Source organism: Aricia agestis, chromosome Z (genome assembly GCF_905147365.1).
Source record: "Aricia agestis chromosome Z, ilAriAges1.1, whole genome shotgun sequence".
NCBI classification, from domain to species: Eukaryota; Metazoa; Arthropoda; class Insecta; order Lepidoptera; family Lycaenidae; genus Aricia; species Aricia agestis.
The window spans coordinates 21,799,332-21,824,087 of NC_056428.1; the positions used below are offsets into that span (position 1 = coordinate 21,799,332).

Below are 24,756 nucleotides of genomic sequence, written 5' to 3' on the forward strand. Positions count from 1 at the left end.
AACTTGCAGTAAATAAACATGCCAAAGGGTAAAAAAGATGCAGTGCACAGACAAAACAATATTATCCAGTGTAACTATTGCTGTTCAAAATTGAAAGTGAGTATTTTACATTATGTACCTACTTATTATATTTTCTTTATTATTGTCTTCAGTTCTGTTTCAGTTTCGGGTATATATTTGCGTTTGGAACCGGTAGGTATAAAAAAAAGGTATACAAAAATCTTGACTTGTCATTGTAATCAATGTTGCACAGCAGTCAGCAAAGGTACACTAGTCACTATTCAAGTTACTGAAGAGAAAAAACACCGCTTTTCATGGCTTTGATCCCAGCCGCGGCGCCTCCCACTAATTTGTTGTCTCTTTCGGTTATCACCTCAGCTATATTAAACGGTTTAATACCGCTTAAGACAAGCGCAAAGTTGAAAACCCTGCATATGGATATTTAAAATAAAACGTTTGTATCGATACCGCTACAGCCGTACAGCGGATTAATCGGTCCCTGGTTATAACTTATTCAATTCATCAGTTGGTAGTGATAACTGTAGGAATATGAGTGCAACAGGCAACTCCGACCAAGAGCATGCCTGGTGACTGGTGAGGCCGAAACCCACTGTCATCAGAAAACAATATTGTTAACCCTTCAAACCGAGATTAATAAATTATAAAAGAGTACAGCATCCTTCGATACGTCGAATAATAACATCCGGCATAACATTCGCAAGTGTGCAAATTATTTAGGAATTTGTTTATTGTATAATGTAAAATAATATTATGTGGAATGTGATCTAATGCGCATTGCGATAATGTCACAGTTACAATGTTCAAAAGACAAACGTTTGCGTCACAAGATAATGGTGTCGTTGTGATTGATAACAGAGATAAAATTGAAGGTCGCATTCGCATAGAGCGTCGCATGCAAAGAAAGTAGGATAACCTTCAAGGATCTTGAGATCACGCACAGCAAGAATGATAGTGAATGCGCCAACATCTTTGACTTAATTTTTTCATAAGTTTCAGATCACCTGACGCGAAAAGTGAAAACTTTTCATCGACTTGTCATTGTTGTAAGAAGTGTGTAAGTGACTAAGTACGTCCTTTATTATATAACAAGTCAAGCATCATGAGATCTTGAGTCAACGACTCCCGTGAGAGAGAATTTTGGCAACAGGTTCTAACATGTTAAGCTTTGGCTTCCTACTCGCACAGCAAAACATCATTTTCTATTTTAGTACAGTGGCCATTAAAACGGTTAGATTTCGCATTGCATACAAGTAGATATGTTATTACAATTACATCACATTATAACAAGCAATTATACCTATTATATAGTCTATTCTCTAGAAAATAATTGTTTTCTGTTTAGTCTTGAAAGAAGAAAGGAATCACAATTTTACAAATTTATCTGTTACTGATATTTGACACAGGTGCCGTGGGGGACATTTAAAGGTTAAACTAAAGTATTTTCAGTAGAATCTCAGACAGCAGACGACATATTAGTACAAGTAGTACAATCTAGAAGTGTATTACATAAAATGTCATCTTTATCACTTCCTTGACGAGTCACTCATTTAAAACTACGTAGCGTAGGAATCTTACAAACCATAATCAACTAATCATCATCATCACAATACGTTTGAGACGTCAGTTTATCTGAGTTGTCATTTAAAACCATTTAACACAAAATGGAAACGGGAAAAACACCACACAATATGTCACATATTATTATCTATTACAAGCTGTCCCGGCAAACGTTTCTTTGCCATATAAAGTACTTCGCCCGTATTATTTTATTGAAGTGACTAAATAAGTATGACACCATGGCAACGTTCATCGCTATCCCGTCGCACAAACAATGGTCGCCGTCAGTCTCGAGTTGTAATAATTTACTATTATTTATTCAACAAATGCACTTATCATATAAAAAGTACCCAGTAGCCGATTCTCAGACCCACTGAATATGCATATAAAATTTGGTTAAAATCAGTAAAGCCGTTTCGGGGGAGTACGCGGCCTAACATTGTGACACGAGAATTTTATCTACTTATATAAGATAATATTTTACATGTAACCAAACGTATTGAATATTCATCATTTCCCAGCAAGTAACACTTAACACTTAAAATATATTAAGTAATTGTTTTAAAATATATTATTGATTGGTAATCTCAAATCTGTAAATTCTGAACGACACTTTTTAGAGGACCTTTAGCTGTCTTAGTATAGACTTATAGGGTATTAACGATTATATTAACGACGATATTATTTAACAATGCCACATCAACTAGAACTGTGTCGTGATAAAAACAATTTAACACGTTAATAAACTTAGCCTTGTGGCTAAATAGTAAATAATTATCTAATTACTTCATAGTTAAAGCGTGGCATATTAGGTTCAAATTGGAAGAGAAAGAATACTAATTTAACTACATTTCAGAAACAGAAAAACTATTTTTTTCCGGCTACAGGCAATGATGATGATGAATTATGGGTGAGAACACCTCGAACAGTGATTGCTGATCGCGGCTTTAAAACAAACAAACCAGATCAAAATTGTCACCCGTTTGGATGCTACGATGCCACAGAGAGACAGACAGACAGATAGACACGTCAAACTTATATAAAACTTACAATATAAGTTTTACAACAACTTATACCGCTAAGAATTCGCTATACCTATCAAAAATGACTCTGAACACTTAATTAGCTAGTAGAAATGATATTCTCAAAGATCGGTGGTTTTAAAACATTTTATACGTAAGATTAAACAAGTAACATGACGATTCATTTTTGCTCTACTATATAATAATCTGGTACATTAAAATCTAAATGAATACTTCTGAATAGAAGAGACATTAAACTATTTACTTTGCATTGTGCAATTAACCTAAGTGTGAATTCATGGACGTACTGTTATCACGACGGTAATAACTATAACCTTGTTATACAAGCAGACATTACTTGTACTAGAATCTAGATGATACTAAAATATAAACGAGTTTTAATCAATAGAGGTTACATTTTAGCGAAAGTATTATAAGTTTTATACATAGTATTATTTTATATCTACATATTATTATATAACGCATCAATATCTATTTTTATTTTATCATTGTTCGGTGCAACGGATGAATCGCAAAATAGGTTGTCTTATTTAAAATATACGTCAACTTAGTGTTTAACACTCCATTAGGCGCGCCTCTATTTGGGACGTTAGTAGTCGCGCGCTCTACATTTGTAGAACATTTTCAATATAAGGTTTTCAAAGGAATTTTTTATAAATTGAACAATGTTTTTTGGTACTAATAAGAAAAACTTTATTTTAAAACTAAAACAAAGAAAATATGACTAATTTGTTTAAATTAGTCATGTCTTGTAATAGAAGAATAATAAGACTGTGTATGTGACAGACCTTGAGTAACCGATAATATTCCACAAAATGCACAAGCGTTCTACTATTGTAGAACGCGCGCCTAATGAAGTGTTATATAAGTGTTTCATTCATGGTTTAGGTGTCACTTAAACGTTGGTGAAATAAAAACTTGCGTTAGGTGCCCCTTATATTGGCTTAAAGGACACCTAAATTTTAGGTGCTGTTGGTGAAAACGGGCATTAGGGTGTTATAACTTTTTGTGCATTCTTTGAAACAGGTAAGTGGTTGTGCCAACATAAATTATTGTTATTTTATTAACCGACTTCCAAAAAAGAGGAGGTTATATGTTCGGCTGTGGTTTTTTTATTTTTTTTTTATTTGTGTATGTTCAACGATTACCCCGCCGTTTGTGAACCGATTTTCGAAATTTTTGTTTTGTTGTATTAGGTTTCACTCCAATTTGGTACCATGTTCACAAAAGTGGTGACTTGATGATGGGATCCATGAGTAATCGAGGGAACTCCTCGAAATTTATATGGAAACATATGGTGATTTTGGTTTTATAAGAAGCATCCTAAGCATATGCTACCAAAACGCAAGATTTTGCACCGACGTATACTATGGTTCCGAAGATACTAAGAGAACTCCGGATTCCTTATAAATACAAGTTCGCGGGTTTAGGCGCTGTTTTAAGAACTGAAAGCATATGCTACTATGCAAATTACATTCATCATCATCATCATCATCATCACTACCATGTCAGGGTCACCAATGTCACAACTCACATGGATGTATATGGATACAATATACACACAACACCATAAAATATCATCAGTCATCACGTTATGTCCTTATTTATTTGGTATATTTCAAAGCGATTTTAATATAAAAAATATACTTAATGTTGTTTCATAATGTTGTTTCAAAATACATAATATTTCAAGTACCACAAAATTGAACATAAGTAACAAATTCAACCTTTACTCCAGAGCGTAAGGCACACATTTGGGTTGGACTGAAGGAAACGGGGCACTATGGAAAAAATACTTAGAAACATTTTTCGTCAAAATTTTAACCTCTTATAACCACCCTTTTTGAATATAGGTACCAATCGATAGGGGGCGCCAAGGGGAGCAAAAAAGCTCAGATAAACTTTTCTCAAAAATCAACCCCTGTCGAAAGACAGGCCGAAATGTGACCCTCGTTAGCACGGAGAAAATACTTAAAAAAATTTGGACGAAAAAATTCAACCTCTTATAACCACCCCTGTTGAATACACCAATCGATAGGGGGCGCCAAGGGGAGTAAGAAAGCTCAAATAAACTTTTCTCAAAAATCAACCCCCGGCCAGATACAGGCCTATATACGAATAGGGATTGCAATCCGGAAAACCAGATCCGGTAATCCACCGGATCCGGCGTCATTTTACTGGTACCGGATCCGGTCCCAATGTACCGGATCCGGAGACCGGATCCGGTGTTAGCAATTAGCGGCAGAAGTTAATTGAATCAAGCGTTACTTTGAGGAAATCCATAGCTTAAAATTTTGTATATTATTATTTTTAGCAATATTCCGCGAAATAAACCTAAACCTGTAAGTAAATGAGTGAGTGTACTCGTACACATAGGCATGCGTACAGCACCTACCTCCTTAGTCCTTACCCACACTACCTATGCGTACACTTGCATGCAAGAACGCGCAAACACCACCACTGGTGCTCGTGGTGCTGTAACGAGCAATTTTTGACATCACATAACATATACCTATAATTATAATTGTACATAGCTTAAGTCCTTTTTACTTTTTATTTTCTATTCTGTATATGTTGTGTGTTGGAAAAAATAAACGTATTCTATTCTATTCTATTCTATTCTAACGCATGCCTATGTGTACACTCACTCATTTACTTACAGGTTGAGGCTTATTTCGCGGAATATTGCTAAAAATAATAATATAATAACTTATAATTTGTGGCAAACTGATATGGTTGTTGCATAAATAACTTACTTTATATGCATATTGCATAACCCCTGGATGAGCTATTTTTCGATTTTTTATGATTATATTTTGCTGACAATAAGGCCGATTAGTACACTAGTCTTTCAATAGAAGCTGAAAGAGCATTTCGGCCATAAGCAGCTCTATTAGAAGTCGTTTGCTAGGTGACGTTTAGGTTGAGGGCGCAGGCAGGCATGCCATACATAAGCGCCAGCTCCCTGAAGGCTCAGTAGCTTAATAGCTTGCTGAGGAGGAGTCTGCTCAAGCAGACGCGGATAACTGGGCTGCCGCAGATATCGCCCTCGAAGGTGGATCTGGTGGCCCAGGAGCCTTCCTCCGCACCAGGCGCTCTTCTACTGGGCAGGAGGCACCGGTGGGTAACCCCGGGTGCTCCTCTTTACCGCAGCACCTAGGGAGTCCCACATGTTCTGGCGGCCATTCCCCCGGGCCGGTTGATAGGTGGTGACCCATTACTTACTTTTAAATGATAAATAACAAATTGATCTATATCGTTTTAATATTAACTTGCCATTAACTACAGCTAAGTATGGTGGTAGGGAGGGTGCAGGTTCGATCCTGGGTAAATAGAATAGAATTCTCTTCTATTCTATTCTATCCTGGGTAAAGGCGTGGACCAATGAGACATTTTCAGATTTCAAGTACATAATAATATGGATGCTCGTACGGTGAAGGAAACATCGTGATGAAACCCGCACATGGTTAGTCCCAGACGTATTGACCTGCTCAATTGCTCATTCTTCTAGACTAGGCCGACTATGTTGCGATAATGCCGTATGTGCTTGAGCAACCATACGGACATGTATAATCTTAATCTTAAAGAGTGGTACTATCTCGCTTTGAAAATACTGTAGAAATCAGCTACAAGTTAAAGGGAATTAAAAAGCAAAAATAGGACAATTTTCGGTTTTTAGTTCAATTTCGTCAATCCGGCCGGATCCGACCGGAACCGGCCGGATTGATAGGAACCCGGTCAAATCCGGTGCGGATTGAAAATGACGCCTGATTGCAATCCCTATATACGAACCTCGTTAGTATGGCGAAAATACTTAGAAAAATTTTGACGACAAAAATACAACCCCCTATGACCACCCCATTTTATTATACCAATCGATAGGGGGCGCCAAGGGAAGCAAAAAAGCTCAGATAAACTTTTCTCAAAAATCAACCCCTGTCGAATGACAGGCCGAAATGTGACCCTTGTTAGTATGGCGAAAATACTTAAAAAAATTTGGCTAAGGTTTAGGAACCTACGTCAATTAAATGTTGGTGACATGGGTTAAGGAGGATTGTTTTGGGTGAGAAAAACTCCTACTTATCGTTTCCACCGCCAGTAAACTCTCCGTTTAGAAGAAATTCGAATTTGAAATTTTCGTAATCTTCAGATAAGATCATCTGTTTTCTGATGTTTACGAAGTATTTTTAAGGCATCTCAAGGCTGTGATGAGTGGGTCTTACTTAACTACTCAGCCACGGATACCAAAGGGCGGACTCGGGGGGCGCAGTCCCCCGCCAAAACAAAAACAAACACAATCTGCCAGTTCCAAAAGTTTCAAATATTCTGTCAGAGAACTAAAGATTCAACTATCTGGTACCGACTTCAAAATGATGAAGATTGAGTACAGAAATAGTTGAGGTTTAGCCGAATTCGGAAAAAGGCACTAATAGATAGGAAAAATTATTTAATACTTTTTAGTTCATATTATAAGGATGTTATTATTGTTTTTACCTTGGAAGTCGGTTTTAATTTTTTGTTAAAAATAATCACAACTAAAAGGGCAGCTTCTGAGGTTTATATAATATACAAGAATTTATCTATTCCCCAGCGCTCTAGGCGGATGACGTCAAAACGTCGACCAAAAAAAAACGTCTGACGCAAACGGCGAGATGTTAAAAGTTTAATGTGTATTGATTGTATGTCGCATAACAAGCGGGTTAAGACAATGCAATAACAAATATTTTTTTAAACGTAGTTCCAGCTTCCATCTTTAGTATCTTACCTGTGGATGGTGAGGTATAGCCGCATGAGCTCTGTGAACTGGGGGTCGTCGTAGCCCAGCATACTGCAGTAGTTGGCTGACCAATCCTTGTTGTCGTCGATAGCGCCGATGCCCTTGCCGTCGCGGTATGTGTTGCGGTAGATGGTAGCAGCAATCACAGGCAACTTAGCGATCAGGTTCATTGTGTCCTCGTATACGTACTGTTGGAGAGTAAGAGAAAGTTTAATAGGATCACAATGTTTTCCCATTGAGAACCTTGGTAGAATGTTACGACGCGTTCGATAATAATAACCACCTAAACTTCCGTTGAATGTAACGCACATGTGGCGCTACAAAAATATAAATTCTGCACAAAATGGAAAGATTACTTGTAATGGAGTCACCTTCGAACTTTGAGGATGAGATACATCGGTCTTAAGTCTTAAGCAAAATATTGCTCTGATATACCCCAGGGATCATTGTTCGGCCCTACTCTTATTAATGTTTATATTAAGCACTTGAGCTCACGAACCTAGATGATTAGGACTTTCCCTTCTTAATTAAAATATGCTCAAGCAAAATTTGAGGTGAGCAAAGTTCTTTAAGTCTTACCTCCCAGTATTTGGACTTATGTACTCCCTCGGAGTAGGCCTGTACGAATTTGGACTCGCTGTTCAGTGCTGTGACGGCAGCCGAGAACTGCGACATCGGGTGAAGCTTGCTCGGCATATTGTTCAACATTGTAACCACATGGGCTGGTAGCTCGGCCCTATGAAGATAAATAAACGTAAACTGTATAGTCCATTGAGTTTTTTCAACTGTAAAGTCTCCGTTAAGTTTTTTTAACTGACCGTGCCTTCTGTTTAATAAAAAAATCGTTATAATAAAGTATTTAATGGACAGTGACTGTTGCTTTATATTCATTAGCATTCAAACGGCCCGAGCAGGCCAAAGTTACAGTACAATGAAATAAATTCGGCAATTTAAATTCATGTCAAGATATACCATTGACCTCTGAGAAAAACAAGATGTCTCTACCATTGTGGAATAGAAAATACGTTTTTGAAGTAGTCTTCAGTCTAAGTTGCTAATATACGAAAATCAAAATGGATTTATAAGTCGACTTACTAAGTACGATTTGCTGGTACTCCTGTGAAGTGGGTAACATTAGTCTTTATGTAGAAATTTTTAACACTTAGCGTGTTTACACACGGCGCCGCAGCAGCAGCGTTTTTCGCCGCCGCGGCGGCGCTGCGTGCAATGGGTACAAGGATGAGTATGCAACGGCGCCGCCGCGGTGGCGGTGTTCTAACATCTTCTAACTTGGGTACAATGAGAAATACTACATTGTGAAAATTCAAATAATAAGATTATTCAAGAGCGAATATGTTACCTGGCTGCCCATTCCTTGGACAGAGCCTTGACCTGTGCATCGGTGGGTACGTCTCCGGTAACTAGCAGCCAGAACAAACCCTCGGGCAGGGGCTCTTCACCACCCTTGGCCTTGGGAAGCACCTGCTGGCACTCTGGGATGGAGAGTCCACGGAACCTGATACCCTCCTCAGGGTCAAGGACAGAGGTCTCCCAAACTAGACCCTTGATACCGCGCATACCGCCGTACATCTGAGAGAAAAGAATATTATGTTTACCTAAAGTTGCTGATATTTGCTATCATGTTTGAATTTGACTACATCTAGGCGAAAACCGTCTCAATTGTAATTTAGTCTATTTTCATTTCACGGCTTTAACCATTTTGTATACTTATTCAGTTTCGTAGAAATTAAATAACAAAATAAGCTACCGGACACAGAAAAAAGCAAGCACTATTTTTTTATAATGAATTACCCTACAGTCTATACATACATTGAATGATTAAAATCTTTTAAATGAGGTCTGATGACCTAAAATTAAGGTCGACAAGTTAATAAAAATGCATTACAACTTGTTTGGCCACATTTATGTGACTAATGTATAGAATTTAATTACATTTCTACGTAAATGTAATGCTAATGAATAAGTCGTAAATTACAAATTTAGAATGAATTTTGTGCAAAGTACCTATGGTAAAACCATAATTAATTATTTTTTCTTAATGTAACATACTTCAGAATAATATGTTTATAATAAATGGAGAGCTTAGTCCTGAAATTACTGGGTACATTTTCCCGTTGACGATTTTTTCCAGTCGAGACAGATCTTTCTGAGTCGGAGTTTGCAGACACGAAGACGCAGAACGCATGGTTAGTGCCTTTTCGCGCTTCTGTCAACGGTTCTTGGGCAACGGCCAACGGGATATATCGTCATGAAGGTTTAAATAGCCTGTGAAATAACTTACCATGTCGACGGTGACTTCACCAACTTTGGTGTTGCCATGCTTCTTGCGGAACTCTCGGATCTTCTCCTGTTCCTTGGGGATTTTCTCCTGGAGGATGGCTTTGAGGTTAGTGTTCTCAGCGCTGAGGTTGCGCAGGAGTACAGACGCAGTTGGGCATGCTTTCTATAAAAAACACAATATTTTTAATAATCCCCGAAGTAGCCAAGCATAATATAGCGAACTTATGGTGTTTACTTAATTCAATCGGATCCGTTTATATTTAATGTGTTCATATTAAATTAAGAAACTAAACAAAGAGAAATTCGCAAAAACCTGGTCTCGTCCAGAAGGCGAAACCATTCAAAACTTAATTGTTAGTTATAAAAAATACATAATTAATTGTATATATTAATATTGACGAAAGAGAAGAAAAAGTTATTGGAAGGGGCCCTAAGGAAAATCCTAATAACGACTTTGTATGAGATGCAGGCAGCAGGCGTCAGTGAAGGTATCAGGTGGTAATCCAGGAACGCAGGTGCAAAGGTGTGTAGGTAATTGGTAGCTGTTTTATATTTTTTAACTATACATTACTATATTTAATGTACTGTCACTTCTTGGTGGAAAATGGAAATTCACTTTCCTTGCACTTATTCCACTTTATCTTAATATATTTATTACAAAATTGTTAAATACACGACCGATTTCGAAAAAAGCATCATCAGGTGTACTAGGTGTATAAATATATTAAAATAATGTGGAAAAAGTGCAAGGAAAGTGTATAATTATTTAATTGAATACAATATTTACAAATTCTAAAACGTCAAAAGAACGTCCTTATAATTAACAAGACAGTGAACAATTTGTAATGGACCGAATAATTCGATCCCGTGTATTAATCAATAGCGGGTCACGTAAGGGCAAGTTTAATAGAATCGTCGGCAATAAGTCGTCCAAGCCAATTGTAAGGGCAATCAGACAATTTAAACTGCTACAAACACAATCTGATTCGATGATTTGATGAATGGGCGATGATTTGGCGACTTTATATTATAACTATAGCTTAATTTGCAAAATAAACGACGTACTGTTTTATTAAATATTCAATATCCCTATCATTGTGAGGTATTTTACTCATTTTTGGGCTTATCAATTATCATAATATCTATCGTCAAGATCCTAATAAAGCTAAATTACCACCATGCTAAAATAAGCGTTTATTAAAATTAATCCTAAGAGCAGGTTAACAATGAAAATATTGTTCTCTTTATGATATAACACAAAATATGTTATAAGCTTCGATGTAAGAACACCCCTTATCAACTCAAATGTTTTCATGCAAATAAAGTCTGATTTTTTTATACAAATATATGGGTTAGTGCATCGAGGTCATCGCGCAGTCGCAGTAATACCACTAAACAAGGTCAGATTCAGCGAATACCTGAGATTTCCTCTTCAACTTTGACATTCTGCCAATAGTTTCCCAACTATATTCCCATTTTATTGATTAATGTACTATCAGAGATTTTCGTCATGTTGGACCTATACATATATTTGGCCGAGTTATGAAAAATTCAGCCGGAATCGACACGCTGACCGCTGAGGTGACATATAGCCCGACCTAATTACACGGGTCCGCGATCTGCCAATGAATAAATTTCTTGATAGTACTACGCTAGTTCTTGATAGTAGCGAACCTACGTGATTTGGCCGGATTATGTCAAGTCAATGTTGGTAATTGGTATGACTCAGAGCAGGCTGGGTTTTTCATAAACCAAAAAACTAAAGTCCTGTTCCGGTATACATAATTATATGATTTATATGCATGTGATAATATTAACAATGCGTTTATGTTACTATTTTTATAGTTTGCTATTTCCATAACTCTGGCTGTGTTTCTGTCCCTTGTGTGTTTAATAAAGATGTTTAATTATTGTTATTAATATTAAAGTCATCTAGTTTATGATTATTAATTTTTGGTGCTCAAAAATCATAATTAGGTAATCAATCCATAAACGAAAATAAATAGCAAGTAGAATTATGAGAACCAATCTCCAGATGTATGGACGTGTCATAGAAGGTTGTAATGTGAGACCCATTAAATTACGTTTCAGAATCATTAACATTGAAATAGTTATCTTTAAGATTAAAGCTGTGTACATAACATTCATGTAGCTATTGAATAGCATGATATAAAATCCGCAATACGACAGATAAGGTGTACATATTGTCACATATTGTTCGGAGCAAAATATATTATGTAATGATTTATTCCGACCGTACTGTAAATTTCATACAGGAAAATGGATGTAAAGATATTAGCGGGCCTCTAGACAAGCAATTTTATTGCGTAATATTATTGACCGTCTAGAGTTGATATTGAACATATCGCGCCATCAATCTAATCGTCAAATAACCTGTTCAATAAAATTGAAGCGTGATATTGCACAATACAATTGATCGTCTAGGGGCCGGCATACGGCAAAAGAGCGAAAAAGACACACTACACTCCTCGTGAATAGTGATGACTAGGTCTATCCGTCAAAGACTAAAGACCTGAAGATACTTGAAGTGTTTCTCTTACTTAGAAGAGAAATAGGTGTACATTTTTACTTACCAAATCAATAAAATATCTAGGCAAATCCACACAGATTATAGAAAAGTTTCGAATGATAAATGTAAGTAAAACAATGACAACGCATGGCAGTAATAATACTCGTAAGGCAAGAAACCCGTCGTACAAAGTACTAAGTTTTGCATATCATATGGCTTCATTGTCTTCAGATTAGAGTTTAGACTAAGGTTTAGAAAATTCCAGACCGAAAATATTCAATGAGGCGAGATAGTCGTTGCCATGTCACAAGACTTAGTATTGGCGCCAAAATATTACGGGTGACATTGAGATGAGTGACCTTCAAGCATTGCGCAACTCAGTTGATTGTACGATAGTCGATAAATATTCGCGCAGTATTTAGATCATCTTCATTTTACTTTGCTATATACGTATAAATTGTCTTTCATACTTTCAGCGAAGTTAGTTCTGTTGGCGGTCCCCCGACACACCGTGACAACAATTATGGACTAAAATATCACTTTACACTTAGGAATTATTTAAACTTAAAGTCAGTAAAATATATTATTTCATTACTTTTTAAAGTTGTTTGGCGGGGTTTTTTTAAATTTCTTAATTTATCTTTTCAAAGTAACCTCTCCATTTGGGGATTATTTCAATCATTCGATAATTATTTACGTAGCATAAGTCTCAATAATGTAAACCAGTATTGATGTATAACGTATGTTTTATCTACTGTTTTAATTCAAAATCGAATCTGGTCAAAGTCCAAACATCGGAAGAGGCGTAGTGAATAGTGATAGAACAAGGTTAATAATATCCACGTCATAGGCAGATTATAATCTTGTTTTAGTTGGATTTAAAACACACATTCTCTACTGAGCTGGTGTAGAACGGAGGCTAAAGAGCTTAAATTTAAAGGTGTTCATGGGTTTGAACTATACTAATTACTGTATTTATATCTATTACATAATATTATAAAACAAAGTCGCTTTTTTTCCTCATGTCCCTTTGTTTCCTTTAATCTTTAAAACTACGCAACGGATTTTGATGCGGTTTTCTTTAATAGATAGAGTGATTCAAGAGGAAAGTTTAATTATAAATATAATAACATTCATTAAATAGTGTAGAAATAATGTTATTGTTGGTGTTTCTAAAGTGATGTCGTAAATAATTACATTTTTTCCGCTTACATTACAAACGCAGGCTGAACCCTACGAGATTTATCAAAATAATGTACCAAGTATTGTACACATTGAAAAGGTCTACAGAAAACTCCGCGATGGTATATGTCTATCTCATATAATGGATATCCCACAATAACATTTTTTGTCATTTTCTTTTTACGACAAATAATGGCTCATTTTCGAAGCAATTTTAATAATTACAGCATTAATCCTTATCCAATTAAATAACTTGATTTAACGTAGATCTATATGGCCCTTTACAGCATATGATTTAAACTATTATTTTCGAAGATATTACAGATTAAAAAATTGCAGGAAGTAGCTTTTACGGCGCCGACCAATGCGGGCCACGGCCCACGGGTAGTAGTAAATAATGAATGCAAGTCTAAACTGTTGAATCGATTTTAATATTTTTTTCAGTGGCTACATATTTTATACCCTATGCGAAGCCGGGGCGGGTCGCTAGTGAAATAATAAAGACTAAATGACGCCTGAAACTCCGTTGCGTTAAAATTCGTTTATAGCGTGGGAATCGTAAATTTTTCCGGGATAAAAAGTATCCTCTGTTCTTTCCCGAGACTCAAAATATCCCCATACCAAATTTTAGCAAAATCGGTTCAGCTTTTGGAGGCGAAGAGGTAACAGACAGACACACTTTCGCATTTATAATATTACTTAGTATAAGTAGATCAGTCTCAATAAAGTTATCAGGGAAAATAATAATTAGAGATGTACCGACTATCCGGCCACTTTTGTAGTCGGCGAAAGGCGATGATCAGTTTAGCCGTCTAGTCGGCTGATTAGTCGGCTTCTTTGCAACCGACTAATCGGCTAGTTGGCCAAAGTCATGATCTACGATGATATTATTATTAGAAATGTAAAGTATTCAGTGTACTTCAAATTTCCTTAATGCTGTCCGTAACACGCTCAACTATAAACAGAGTTGCGGAAAACTAAATTGTTTACAGTATACTTGTAAGACTAGTGGAATAACCTTCGTTAATCTAAATACAACTACAAGCCATGAGTCTTCACGTTGAGAAACCAAAGGGAATCAACAATGTTCTCAGGAAAAAACAAGTATGGGAAAAGGGGAAGTGACAAAATGTACCCTTGTGAATATTGTGATCTTATTTAGAAAATAAAAGTGAATTGTATTTATTTACTCATCGAAACCTAGAGAAAATCCAACGTAAATTATGACTGTACTATCGTCAGATGCTACTGTAACATCATACAAACCACAAGAATGCTAAACATTCGCGTTTCTATATTTTATGTAAAGGTGTAATGTAAGGCCTTCTCTGATGTGTCCCCATCAGGATTGAAAACCATGTTTTTTTATAAAATAAAGGGACAATCGTGCAAACGAGTCACCAGCGCGGCGGGGCTAAAATGGTCACATTTAGCAATTCCTCTCAATCAATTCAGCAAATGAATTGTCAAAACTGTCAAACTGACAATGATGAATTGCAAGCAGAGTTGCATTTTGCGATTTTAGAAAAATGAATCATATTATGATTCATATCATGATTCTTCAAAGCGACCATTTTAGCCCCGCTGATGGAAAGCAACTACCGTCGTCCATGGACACTCGCAAGTCGCAACATTAAGCCCGGCCGCACATTGTCCGAATTCTGATCAGAAACAGTTGAATTTCGCCGTCCGCCACCCCGCACACTATCCGAAATCTCCTTTCGGCGAGTTCGAGCTCACTCGGCTTAGTACAAAATGTAAGAGACAGCGCGGACGTTCAACTGTTTCTGATCAGAAATTTCGGACAAAGTGCGGCCGGGCTAAAAGAGCTGCAATTTTGCATTAAGCAGATATTGCAGATTGTTTACATAATGCACAATCAACGTCATAATATTTGTCACGGCCAAGTGCCAAAAAAAGACAACCCTGTGGTTGTGTGTGTAGAGGAGCATATTATATGTCTGTAGTCTGTACATATATAAATATATAAAATATAAAATACAAATATGCTCCTCTACACATTCATAATAATTCATTCTTTCGGTCCCTCATGGGACCGTGTAGAGACCGCTTAAGGTACCAGATAACGTGGACTGTCCGCATAACAGTGGCCATTTCGTTTTGAGTGGTTGGTTCGTTTCGGTGATAAGATATTATACGAGATAAGAGACGATTGTCGTGTGTCACGCGCGTTGATACATTTTGTGGGACCATCGCATTGTACAGGAAATTACGCATCGCCGGCGGATTGGGACATCGGCCGTCGCCACATCGGCGGTATGTGGGACTCTCCGAGGAACTACCCACTAAAACCCCATGGTGCTCCACTCACCGCTTAGGCAAAAGTTACGGGCACGATCAACCCACCGCAACTTTACCAACGGTTGTCTGTGCCAGACCCATCAAAACATGGAGGCTTTTCTAGGTCGCTGCTATAAGCCCCTAACTCCCGACAAAATCTCGAATCGATTCAACCCGATCTCAGTATGATGCTCTCAAACTACACTAGCGCACGACCATGCTGTGGCTGTATTTTTTTAATTACTCAGGATCAAGAAGTTTGGTTAATGCGATATCGATCTTGATTCGAGATTGCTGATCGGAACTCTCGAATCGGGAGTGTGCATCGCGATCAGAGATGGGCGATGGGTAAATACCCATTCTACCCACCTGGGTATTTACCGGGTAGATTGGGTATTTACCGGGTAGATTGGGTAAATACCCAAAAATGGTGGGTATTTATAATTCAGCGTACGTTTTCACATATTTTTTTTTAGTAAATCCTTAGTAAAACCTCCATTCAATAATGCAAATTTGGTCACTAGCCCGTAACTGTTCGAATAAGCCCCTTTAAGTCTTAAACTAATGTATGTTTGCAATACAAAACCATGTTTTTCATGAATTCCGGCCGCATGTCAAAGAGTAACGCTGTGTTTTTGAACTTTTTTCCTAAATTTTGGTTTTGTATGTGTGATATTAATATTCTTTAAAGTATACTGCCTTTTAATGGTGATAAAGTTTTGGGAATTGAGTAAATCGTCTTAGTGGACGCCTTCATCGTTAAGGGAAACACGCGTGCGAAATTTCAAAACATTCATCCCTCCTTTAGGCTAAACTTTGAAAAATTCTAAAATACATAGGTTCTCGTAATTCAATATTTGTTAGTAATTGTAGGCACTTAATACGAAATATTGTTGTGTAATTGTGTCTAAGAAATTATAAGGTTCCACTAACTAACCTTGAGCCTATACTATTACAACCTCAAGGTATAAAACCTCTTTGAGGTAAGAATTTTGTGAAATACAATTATAGTGGATGCCTACTTTATTAGAGGAACACGTGTGCAAAATCTTGTCTCTTATATACGTGGGAGAGCCATGCTTCGGCACGAATGGGCCGGCTCGACCGGAGAAATACCACGTTCTCACAGAAAACCGGCGTGAAACAGCGCTTGCGCTGTGTTTCGCCGAGTGAGTGAGTTTACCGGAGGCCCAATCCCCTACCCTATTCCCTTACCTACTCTCCCCTATTCCCTTCCCTTTCTTACCCTCCCCTTACCCTATTCCCTCTTAAAAGGCCGGCAACGCACTTGCAGCTCTTCTGATGCTGCGAGTGTCCATGGGCGACGGAAGTTGCTTTCCATCAGGTGACCCGTTTGCTCGTTTGCCTCCTTATTTCATAAAAAAAAATATATATATAACCAGTACACAATGTCACGATGACCCACTGCAGGCCACGCCATTGCCCGCCACGCCTGAAAATCGTCCGCCATCATACACCATTACTCCGTTTACACAATGGCGATGGCTAGTAGTGGGCCAGTATGGTCAATTGTGAAGAGGCACCTTTACAGTCTTGACACCTATATATTATGTACATGCAAATTAATGTATTATGTAAATGAGTACTGTTTTTGTATAAACGCAACTAATGATCAAATATAAAAAGTTCTTGGTACGCACAGGGCGTTACTTAAAAGAAAAAATTTCCCTTTTAACCGTGGGAGAGCGATTCTTCGGTACGGATGGGTCGACTCCGAAAAAACCGGCTTAAAACAGCGCTTGCACTGTTTCCTTCAAAACGCAAAAGAGAATGCCGATCTTATGACATGTCCTCATGTCGTCCAACTCGACCCTTTATGATGAGGGCGGAAACCGCCAACCGGTATGGTTGGTTATGGTAACGAAGTATGAGCGTCATGTCGGATATTCGGTTTTATCAGCGCTCAGTGCAAGTAGCTCCAGTGAGTGCTCCAGAGTTGGCTCCGGTCTTTACGTGTCTTTTTTGGCTCAACTATCCTACTCACATAGTTTCGGCTTCTTGAAAGACAGCGTTTTGAGAACCCGATACTTAAAAAATGTGACCGTTCCAATTCTTCCAACAGCAGATCAATCGCTATAACCTTCTCGAAGATGATGGAGTCCATCATCAATAGCCAGCCCCTTCGACACTTGGACGCTCAGGGATTACTAAGGCTCGGCTCGGCTCTCTTGGCGTACCTAACTCATCGTTGGCTCAGGCGATTGAAACTATGGGTATTAGCTGTCAGTTTGGATATATACAATTTCACTATTATCCAAGATTCCATACATCCAAGAAATAATGCAAGAGGGTCACAAGTTTCTTAGCAGTCGTAGTTGATGGTGAATGCTCTGATACTCTATCTGTTGACGCTGGTATCCCTCAGGGCTGTGTGCTATCCTACCCTATTCATACAGCATATCAATGACATGTTACAGACCAACGGCATTCATTTCTATGCAGATGATAGTACAGATAATGTGACTTCTCGCATATTTCTCGGGGTGGAATGGGGTAGACGTAACTCAGTCTAATTTAACCGCACCAAAACACAAGTCAGCGCGTTCACCACAAAAAAGTCACCAATGGTATATCCTCGTTTAAGGGAACCACTTTAACAATCTTCCCCAGCATGAAAATTGGCGTAAACATTTTACCAAAAATACTAAAAGAGCTACCAGAAAGTAGAATCAAATATCTCACACAAATCCGCGTGTATTTAAAAAAAAATTGTCCCCCCGCAATGTAAAGTAGAGATTATAATATTAATCCCCAAACCCGAAAAAGATCCATAGGATGAAAAATCTCACCGGCCTATAAGTCTTCTGCCAGTGCCCTCCAAGATCTTAGAAATACTCTTCCTGAAACGCATGATGCCAGAAATCAGAGCGAGTAAACTGTTACCCGATCACCAATTCGGTTTTCGCCAAGCGCATGGGACCGTGGAGCAGGTACACAGACTGGTAGAAGAAATTCAAAAAGCTTTTGAAAGCAAATCTTACTATTTTTCTGGACATATCACAGGCCTTTGATCGATTATGGCATCTTGGACTGTTGTATAAAGTTCGTAAAAAGCCACCCTTAAACTTCTACCTCTTTATAAACGCATACCTCAGCAATAGATATTTCTATGTTGAGTACGGAGATAGTGTCACATGTCTCCATGAAATCGAAGCAGGAGTGCCGCAAGGCAGTATATTGGGTCCTTATCTCTACCTTCTAAACACATTAGACCTTCCAAGTACTGATGAAGCTCTGACATATACATACGCAGATGACACAGCAATCCTCGCAGTAGACCAAACAGCCCATGGAGCATCGGCAAAATTGCAAAGAACCTTAAACGAAATATCATAGTGGTTAAAAGATTGGAGGATAAAAGCCAACGAGAATAAATCTGTCCATGTAACTTTCACATTAAGACACGAAACATGTCCAGAAGTAGAACTTAATCGGATAAAAATACCACAGTCAAACGATGTTAGATACCTAGGAATTTATCTCGACAGGCGATTAACATGGAGAACACATATATGGAACAAAAGAAAGGCTTTAGACAAGCAGCTACGAAAGCTTTACTGGCTGATAAAATAAACTTATTTTGTATAAAAGCAAACTCAAACCCATCTGGACCTATGGGATGCAGTTGTGGGGCACAACCTCCACATCAAACACAGAAATTCTACAACGATTCCAATCTAAAACCCTGCGTTCAATAACTGGAGCCCCATATTATGTTACGAATAAAAACTCCCTTCAAAACTATTGTAAAAGGATAAAATGACATCCCAATATATTGGCAAAAAAATTGATAAAAACTCTACCAAACCAAACATACAAAAGATTAAAAAGGCGAGCCCCACAAAATCTTCTGTAAATAAAGATAAATAGTAAATATATAGACGCATCAATGGATGCGTGCCATACAAAGAAGAAATTCAAAACGACTAGTTCAATGTCTAGAAGTCAGATCGCTAGCAGAATGAGAAGTTAAAAAAATCAGAAGCGAATCAAAGCAAATCAGATTTTATATAAGATAGGACGTGTTATATGTATAAATAATAAAAAATTATACCTACATATTTTTTTATATAATTTCTTTAACCAGGTACTTATACATTGTCTATTTTAAAAGTAATTTTCAAGGGTCTTCTAATATTTTTTTAAATATTTTAAAGGTTTTTCAAATATTTTAAATTATTAATAAAATAATAGAATGTAAATAAAAAAAATCGGCCAAGTGCGAGTCGGACTCGCGCACGAAGGGTTCCGTACCATTATAGAGAAAAATTAGGACAAAATTTGTGTTTTTTGTATGGCAGCCCCTCTTAATTTTTTTATTTTATATTAATATTATTATTAAATATTAAAGTTAACATCCATCTAAAGACTGTGTAAAAATTCAAGTACCTACATTTTGCTATTATTGATAAGATAGCAGAAAAGGCCAAAAAAAACACGTTCGTTGTATGGGAGCCCCCCTTAAATATTAATTTTATTTTGCTTTTAGTATTTGTTTTTATAGTGGCAACGGATATACACAATCTGTGAAAATTTCAACTCTCTAGCTATTACCGTTCTTGAGGTGGTTGTGACTTAAGTATTGAATTTTATCTACCCGCCCTTTTGGGTAGATACGGGTATTTACCGGGTACGTGAGGGTAAATACCGGGTAGATGGGTAAATACCCAGGTACGTGCCCATCTCTAATCGCGATCAAAGCTTAATCAAAATCGACATCGGATCAGACTTAAAATTAATCAGTTGCAGGAGTAAGGCCCTTATGTATAGCTTACTCATGACAAACGATTTACTTCTAAAAGCCATTGACATTATACCAATGTACATATTGGTGAAAGTCAGGTTTTTCCGATACTTAAATATCTCAAGCGTATCATCTAATTATGATCGTATGAAAATCAATACAGATAACTTCATGACGATTTTAGAAGGAAAAAATTGCCGTTAGGAAAACTTTAATATAATTCTGAGTAAATTTTTTTAAAAAGGGACACATTTTACCACTTTGGAAGAGTCTCTCTCGCAAACTGTTCAAGATAGAAAAAAATGTTATTAGAAACCTCAATATGATTTTTTAAGACCTATCCATCTAAGATACCCCACACGCATAAAAAAAAAACATTTTTGTTTCAAAATCTTAAGGACGCTGTCACATAAATTATTACAAAAATTAGCAGGTCAGTACGAATATCGACGTTAAGAACATTATAATAACATTCAATATCAGCGCGCCTTGTACAGTGGCGGTTACGACGCTCGCTGCGTTCTTGATAGGGCGAAAATTAGGCGAAAATGTATAAAGAAATTTGAGAGCGTTTCTTATTTTTGACCGACTTCCAAAAAGGGGGAGGTAATACGTTCGGCTGTATGTATCTTTCTTTTATGTATGTTCAACGATTACTCAGCCCTTTGTGGTCCGATTTACAAAATTATTTTTGTGTTGTATAGGGTTTGACTCGAATTTGGTACCATGTTCATAAAAGTGGTGACCTGATGATGGGATCCATGAGTAATCGAGGGAACTCCTCAAAATTTATATGGAAACATATAGTGATTTTGATTGAAGATTTTGCACCAGGATGTACCCTGGTTCCGAAGGTACCCAACATAACTTTTGAATCCTTATAGATACATGTTCGAGGATTTTGGCTTTATTTAGACTACTCCAAGCAAAAGCCAATGAATTCTACATTATTTCTGCTGAACATAGGCTAGTAAAAAATCTAGGTGCAGTGTGCACTATAATATGAGTCTATATTATGCATCCTTTCGGATAATTACTTCGTCCGCGTCGTCGATGTCAGTGTTGGAGTCTGTGAATTGACCTGGGAATCATTTTGCTGTCCGAGTATTACCTGGGTAGGCTTTTTGCAGCCGTAACCGACATCCACGCGGGCAGAGCCGCGGGCGACCGCTAGTAATAATATGTACAACTCCAAATTTCTTCTATACGCGGATGATCTAAAAGTCTATAGAGCAATTAAGAGTCCACACGATTGTGTTCTTCTACAGGAGGATCTTGACAGACTGTCAGCATATTGTTTAGCTAGAAAATTGAAATTAAGCATCCCCAAATGTAATTATATTACTTTCACTAAAAATAAAATGGTCATTAGATTTACCTATTCACTCTGCAATAAGCCTCTAAAGAACGTGGACAGTGTCAGAGATCTCGGTATTCTGCTTGATACAAAACTCTGTCTCAAAACCCATGTTGATAAAATTGTAAATAAGGCGTATAAGATGTTTGGATTTATAATGAGAGCTACCAATGACTTTAAACATCCCTCCTCATACTTATGCCTATACAAGACACTGGTACGTTCTCAGCTGGAGTATGCAGTGCCTATCTAGAATCCATATTATAATAAGTACATAGATGTAATTGAGAATGTCCAATTTAAGTTCCTTCGGGCCATGCATTACAGATGTCACAAGTCATATCTACCCTACTCCCAACTGCTCAGTAAATACGGACTACTGACACTCAGTGATAGACGTAAGCAGTTAGAAGGCATGATTTTGTATAACATTATACATAATAAGTACGACTGTCTGGACCTCAATAATGTTATATGCTACGCGGTCCCCAGAACTGTCCATAGAAGACAGGTGCGCGCAGGCAAATTGTTCGCTGTGGGTGCCTGTCGTACTAACAGCGGAGAACGCTCACCAATTAGACGTATGGTTGAGACATATAACATTTATTTCGAGCACATTGATATTTTTGCATGTTCTCTATCTAAGTTTAGATTGTGTTTATATCATACACTTATGTAAGCGATTTACAAGTTGTAAAACGTTAACATAGGTGTTAACTATAGGTGTAACATAATTTGGATGTTAGTAGTAGTTAATGTTAGTAGTTATAGTAGTCATTTCTGTTCTTCAAATGTAGTCAATATATATTTTATATTTTTTTTTATATATATATTTTTTATTTCTCTTTACTGTTTACTTTTTAGTTTTTAGTTCTTAGTGGCTCTTACTTTATTGTTACTGTTATATTTTAACTAGTTTTTTTAATGTAGTGTCAGCGACATCTGGTGCATGATTAGTAGCCATCCTAGCTTTTGTTAAGTAAAATATAATATAAGAAATCTGTGGACAGTGCTGTGGGCTACACTATTATTATTATGTACTTTGTTTATGCTATAGTTATATGTACATAGTGTAGCTGTTTACTGTTCCTTTCTAATAAAATAAAATAAAATAAAAATAAAATACAACTCTAAGACAACAAGCTATAAGTAATATTACTTATAGCTTGTTGTCTTAGAGTTGTATTTTATTTTTATTTTATTTTATTTTATTAGAAAGGAACAGTAAACAGCTACACTATGTACATATAACTATAGCATAAACAAAGCATATATAAAGCCTTGTGGTCTCATAGGTAACTAAAAAGGATAAAAATTATTATTTTTTAACAAAAAATTAAAACCGACTTCCAAGGTAAAAACAACAGTAATTCTTAAAAATAATCTAAAAAGAATCAAATAATTCTTATTCCTTATCATAGTGCCGTCTTCAGACTTCGCCTAAACCTCAACTATTTCTGTACTCAATCTTCATGCTCTTGAAGTCGGTACCAGCTTTTACCTTAGCGTTAGTTCTATGTCAAGGATCTCAGAACTTTTCGGGGCTGGTAGCGACTTAAATTTTCACGTCACGTCAACGTACCGTGGTCCGTGCCACGTTACCGCAACTTTCCACGTTGACGACGTTGTGACGTGAAGATGTGGACAGGCCGTAAGTATATTAATTTGATTACTTCAAGAACGTTACTTTGAATTATTCCAACAAAACTCTTTAGTTTGGATAACATAATTTATACTTATACTTAACAATAGATTGAAAATAAATAATTATTTTATGCTTAAATCCAGTTAAAATAATAACGTTAATGATTTGCTAAATGAGATAAAATGCGAACTGATGAATCGGAAATTCTGAGCAATTTAGATTATTAAGTTAAAAAAACACACTTCTTTGTGCTACCTTAGGTAAACAGCAGCTCACGACATATTCTTATTTATACTGTTAATCGTGAAATCGATATTAGAATATTTGGTTATAACTATTAGCGACTTCACAAAGTTGGACAATTGTGAAGCGGATATAAGCGGATTTTATGTACCTACTTTACGTTTTCTGACAAAGAAGGCAAAAAATAATATTTTGTAGCAAAATGCCAATGACCGATTTCTAAGTCTTCTATTAGGTTGGGGAAAAAGTTTCTTCGCATTTTATATAAAAATTCAAAAGGTTTTTTTTATAAAGTTTATTTACAATTGACTAAAGTAAGTATATAGGTGCCATTTTGTTGGATAACTTTTTGCTATCTTGTTGGTAGGGACATGATCCCATTGCTATGAAAAATTTGGGGCTTCTGATGAAAAAACTGCGACAAGTGGTTTTGGCAGTCCTCTTGTGATGTCAACCTGACACTGCCTGAGAAATTCTGCAGCGACCGAAACAGGTGAAAATCTGGTCAGGACTATACGGCGGATGCATTAACACTCCCGTAATTTATTATCCCGTCTAGCGTTATCATGGTGAAAAACCAAAAAACGACACCCCTTCTGTTGATTAATTCCGGCAGTTTTCTCTCAACTTCTTGCTTTAATCTCATCAGTTGTTCGCAGTACAGTTCAGAATCGATGGTTCTGCCTGGCGGTAACAGCTCATAATGAATAATGCCCTTCTAATCCCACCACACACACAGCATCACCTTGTTGCGATCTAGCCCAGGTTTCGCCACAGTCTGTAAACCTGACCGGCCTTTGACCACGATCTTTTTCACACGTTCTTGTCGTACATGTTCCACTTTTCATTACAAGTTATCAGCTTTTTCAAAAATGGTTCGGTTTCATTACGTCGTAATAAAGAATCACAAATGAGTACACGGTTCATTAGGTTTCTTTCAGTGAGCTCATGAGGCACCCAAATATCGAGCTTTTTTGTGTATCTAGTTTTTCAAATGCGCCAAAACCGTTTTCTGGTCAATCCCCAGTTCTTCA

General features: G+C 37.0%; 1 protein-coding gene across 1 annotated transcript in view; it reads right to left on the reverse strand.

The window, feature by feature from the left end:
- LOC121738489 (probable citrate synthase 2, mitochondrial) overlaps nucleotides 1–24,756 on the reverse strand; it is a 48,872-nt gene that overhangs the window by 18,511 nt on the left and 5,605 nt on the right. Inside the window, exons 2-5 of the mRNA XM_042130560.1 lie at nucleotides 9,701–9,862; nucleotides 8,759–8,988; nucleotides 7,978–8,134; nucleotides 7,387–7,586 (exon numbers count right to left, since the gene is read on the reverse strand). Of these exons, the coding sequence (XP_041986494.1) occupies nucleotides 7,387–7,586; nucleotides 7,978–8,134; nucleotides 8,759–8,988; nucleotides 9,701–9,862 (749 nt within the window). The remainder of the gene's footprint in view (nucleotides 1–7,386; nucleotides 7,587–7,977; nucleotides 8,135–8,758; nucleotides 8,989–9,700; nucleotides 9,863–24,756) is intronic.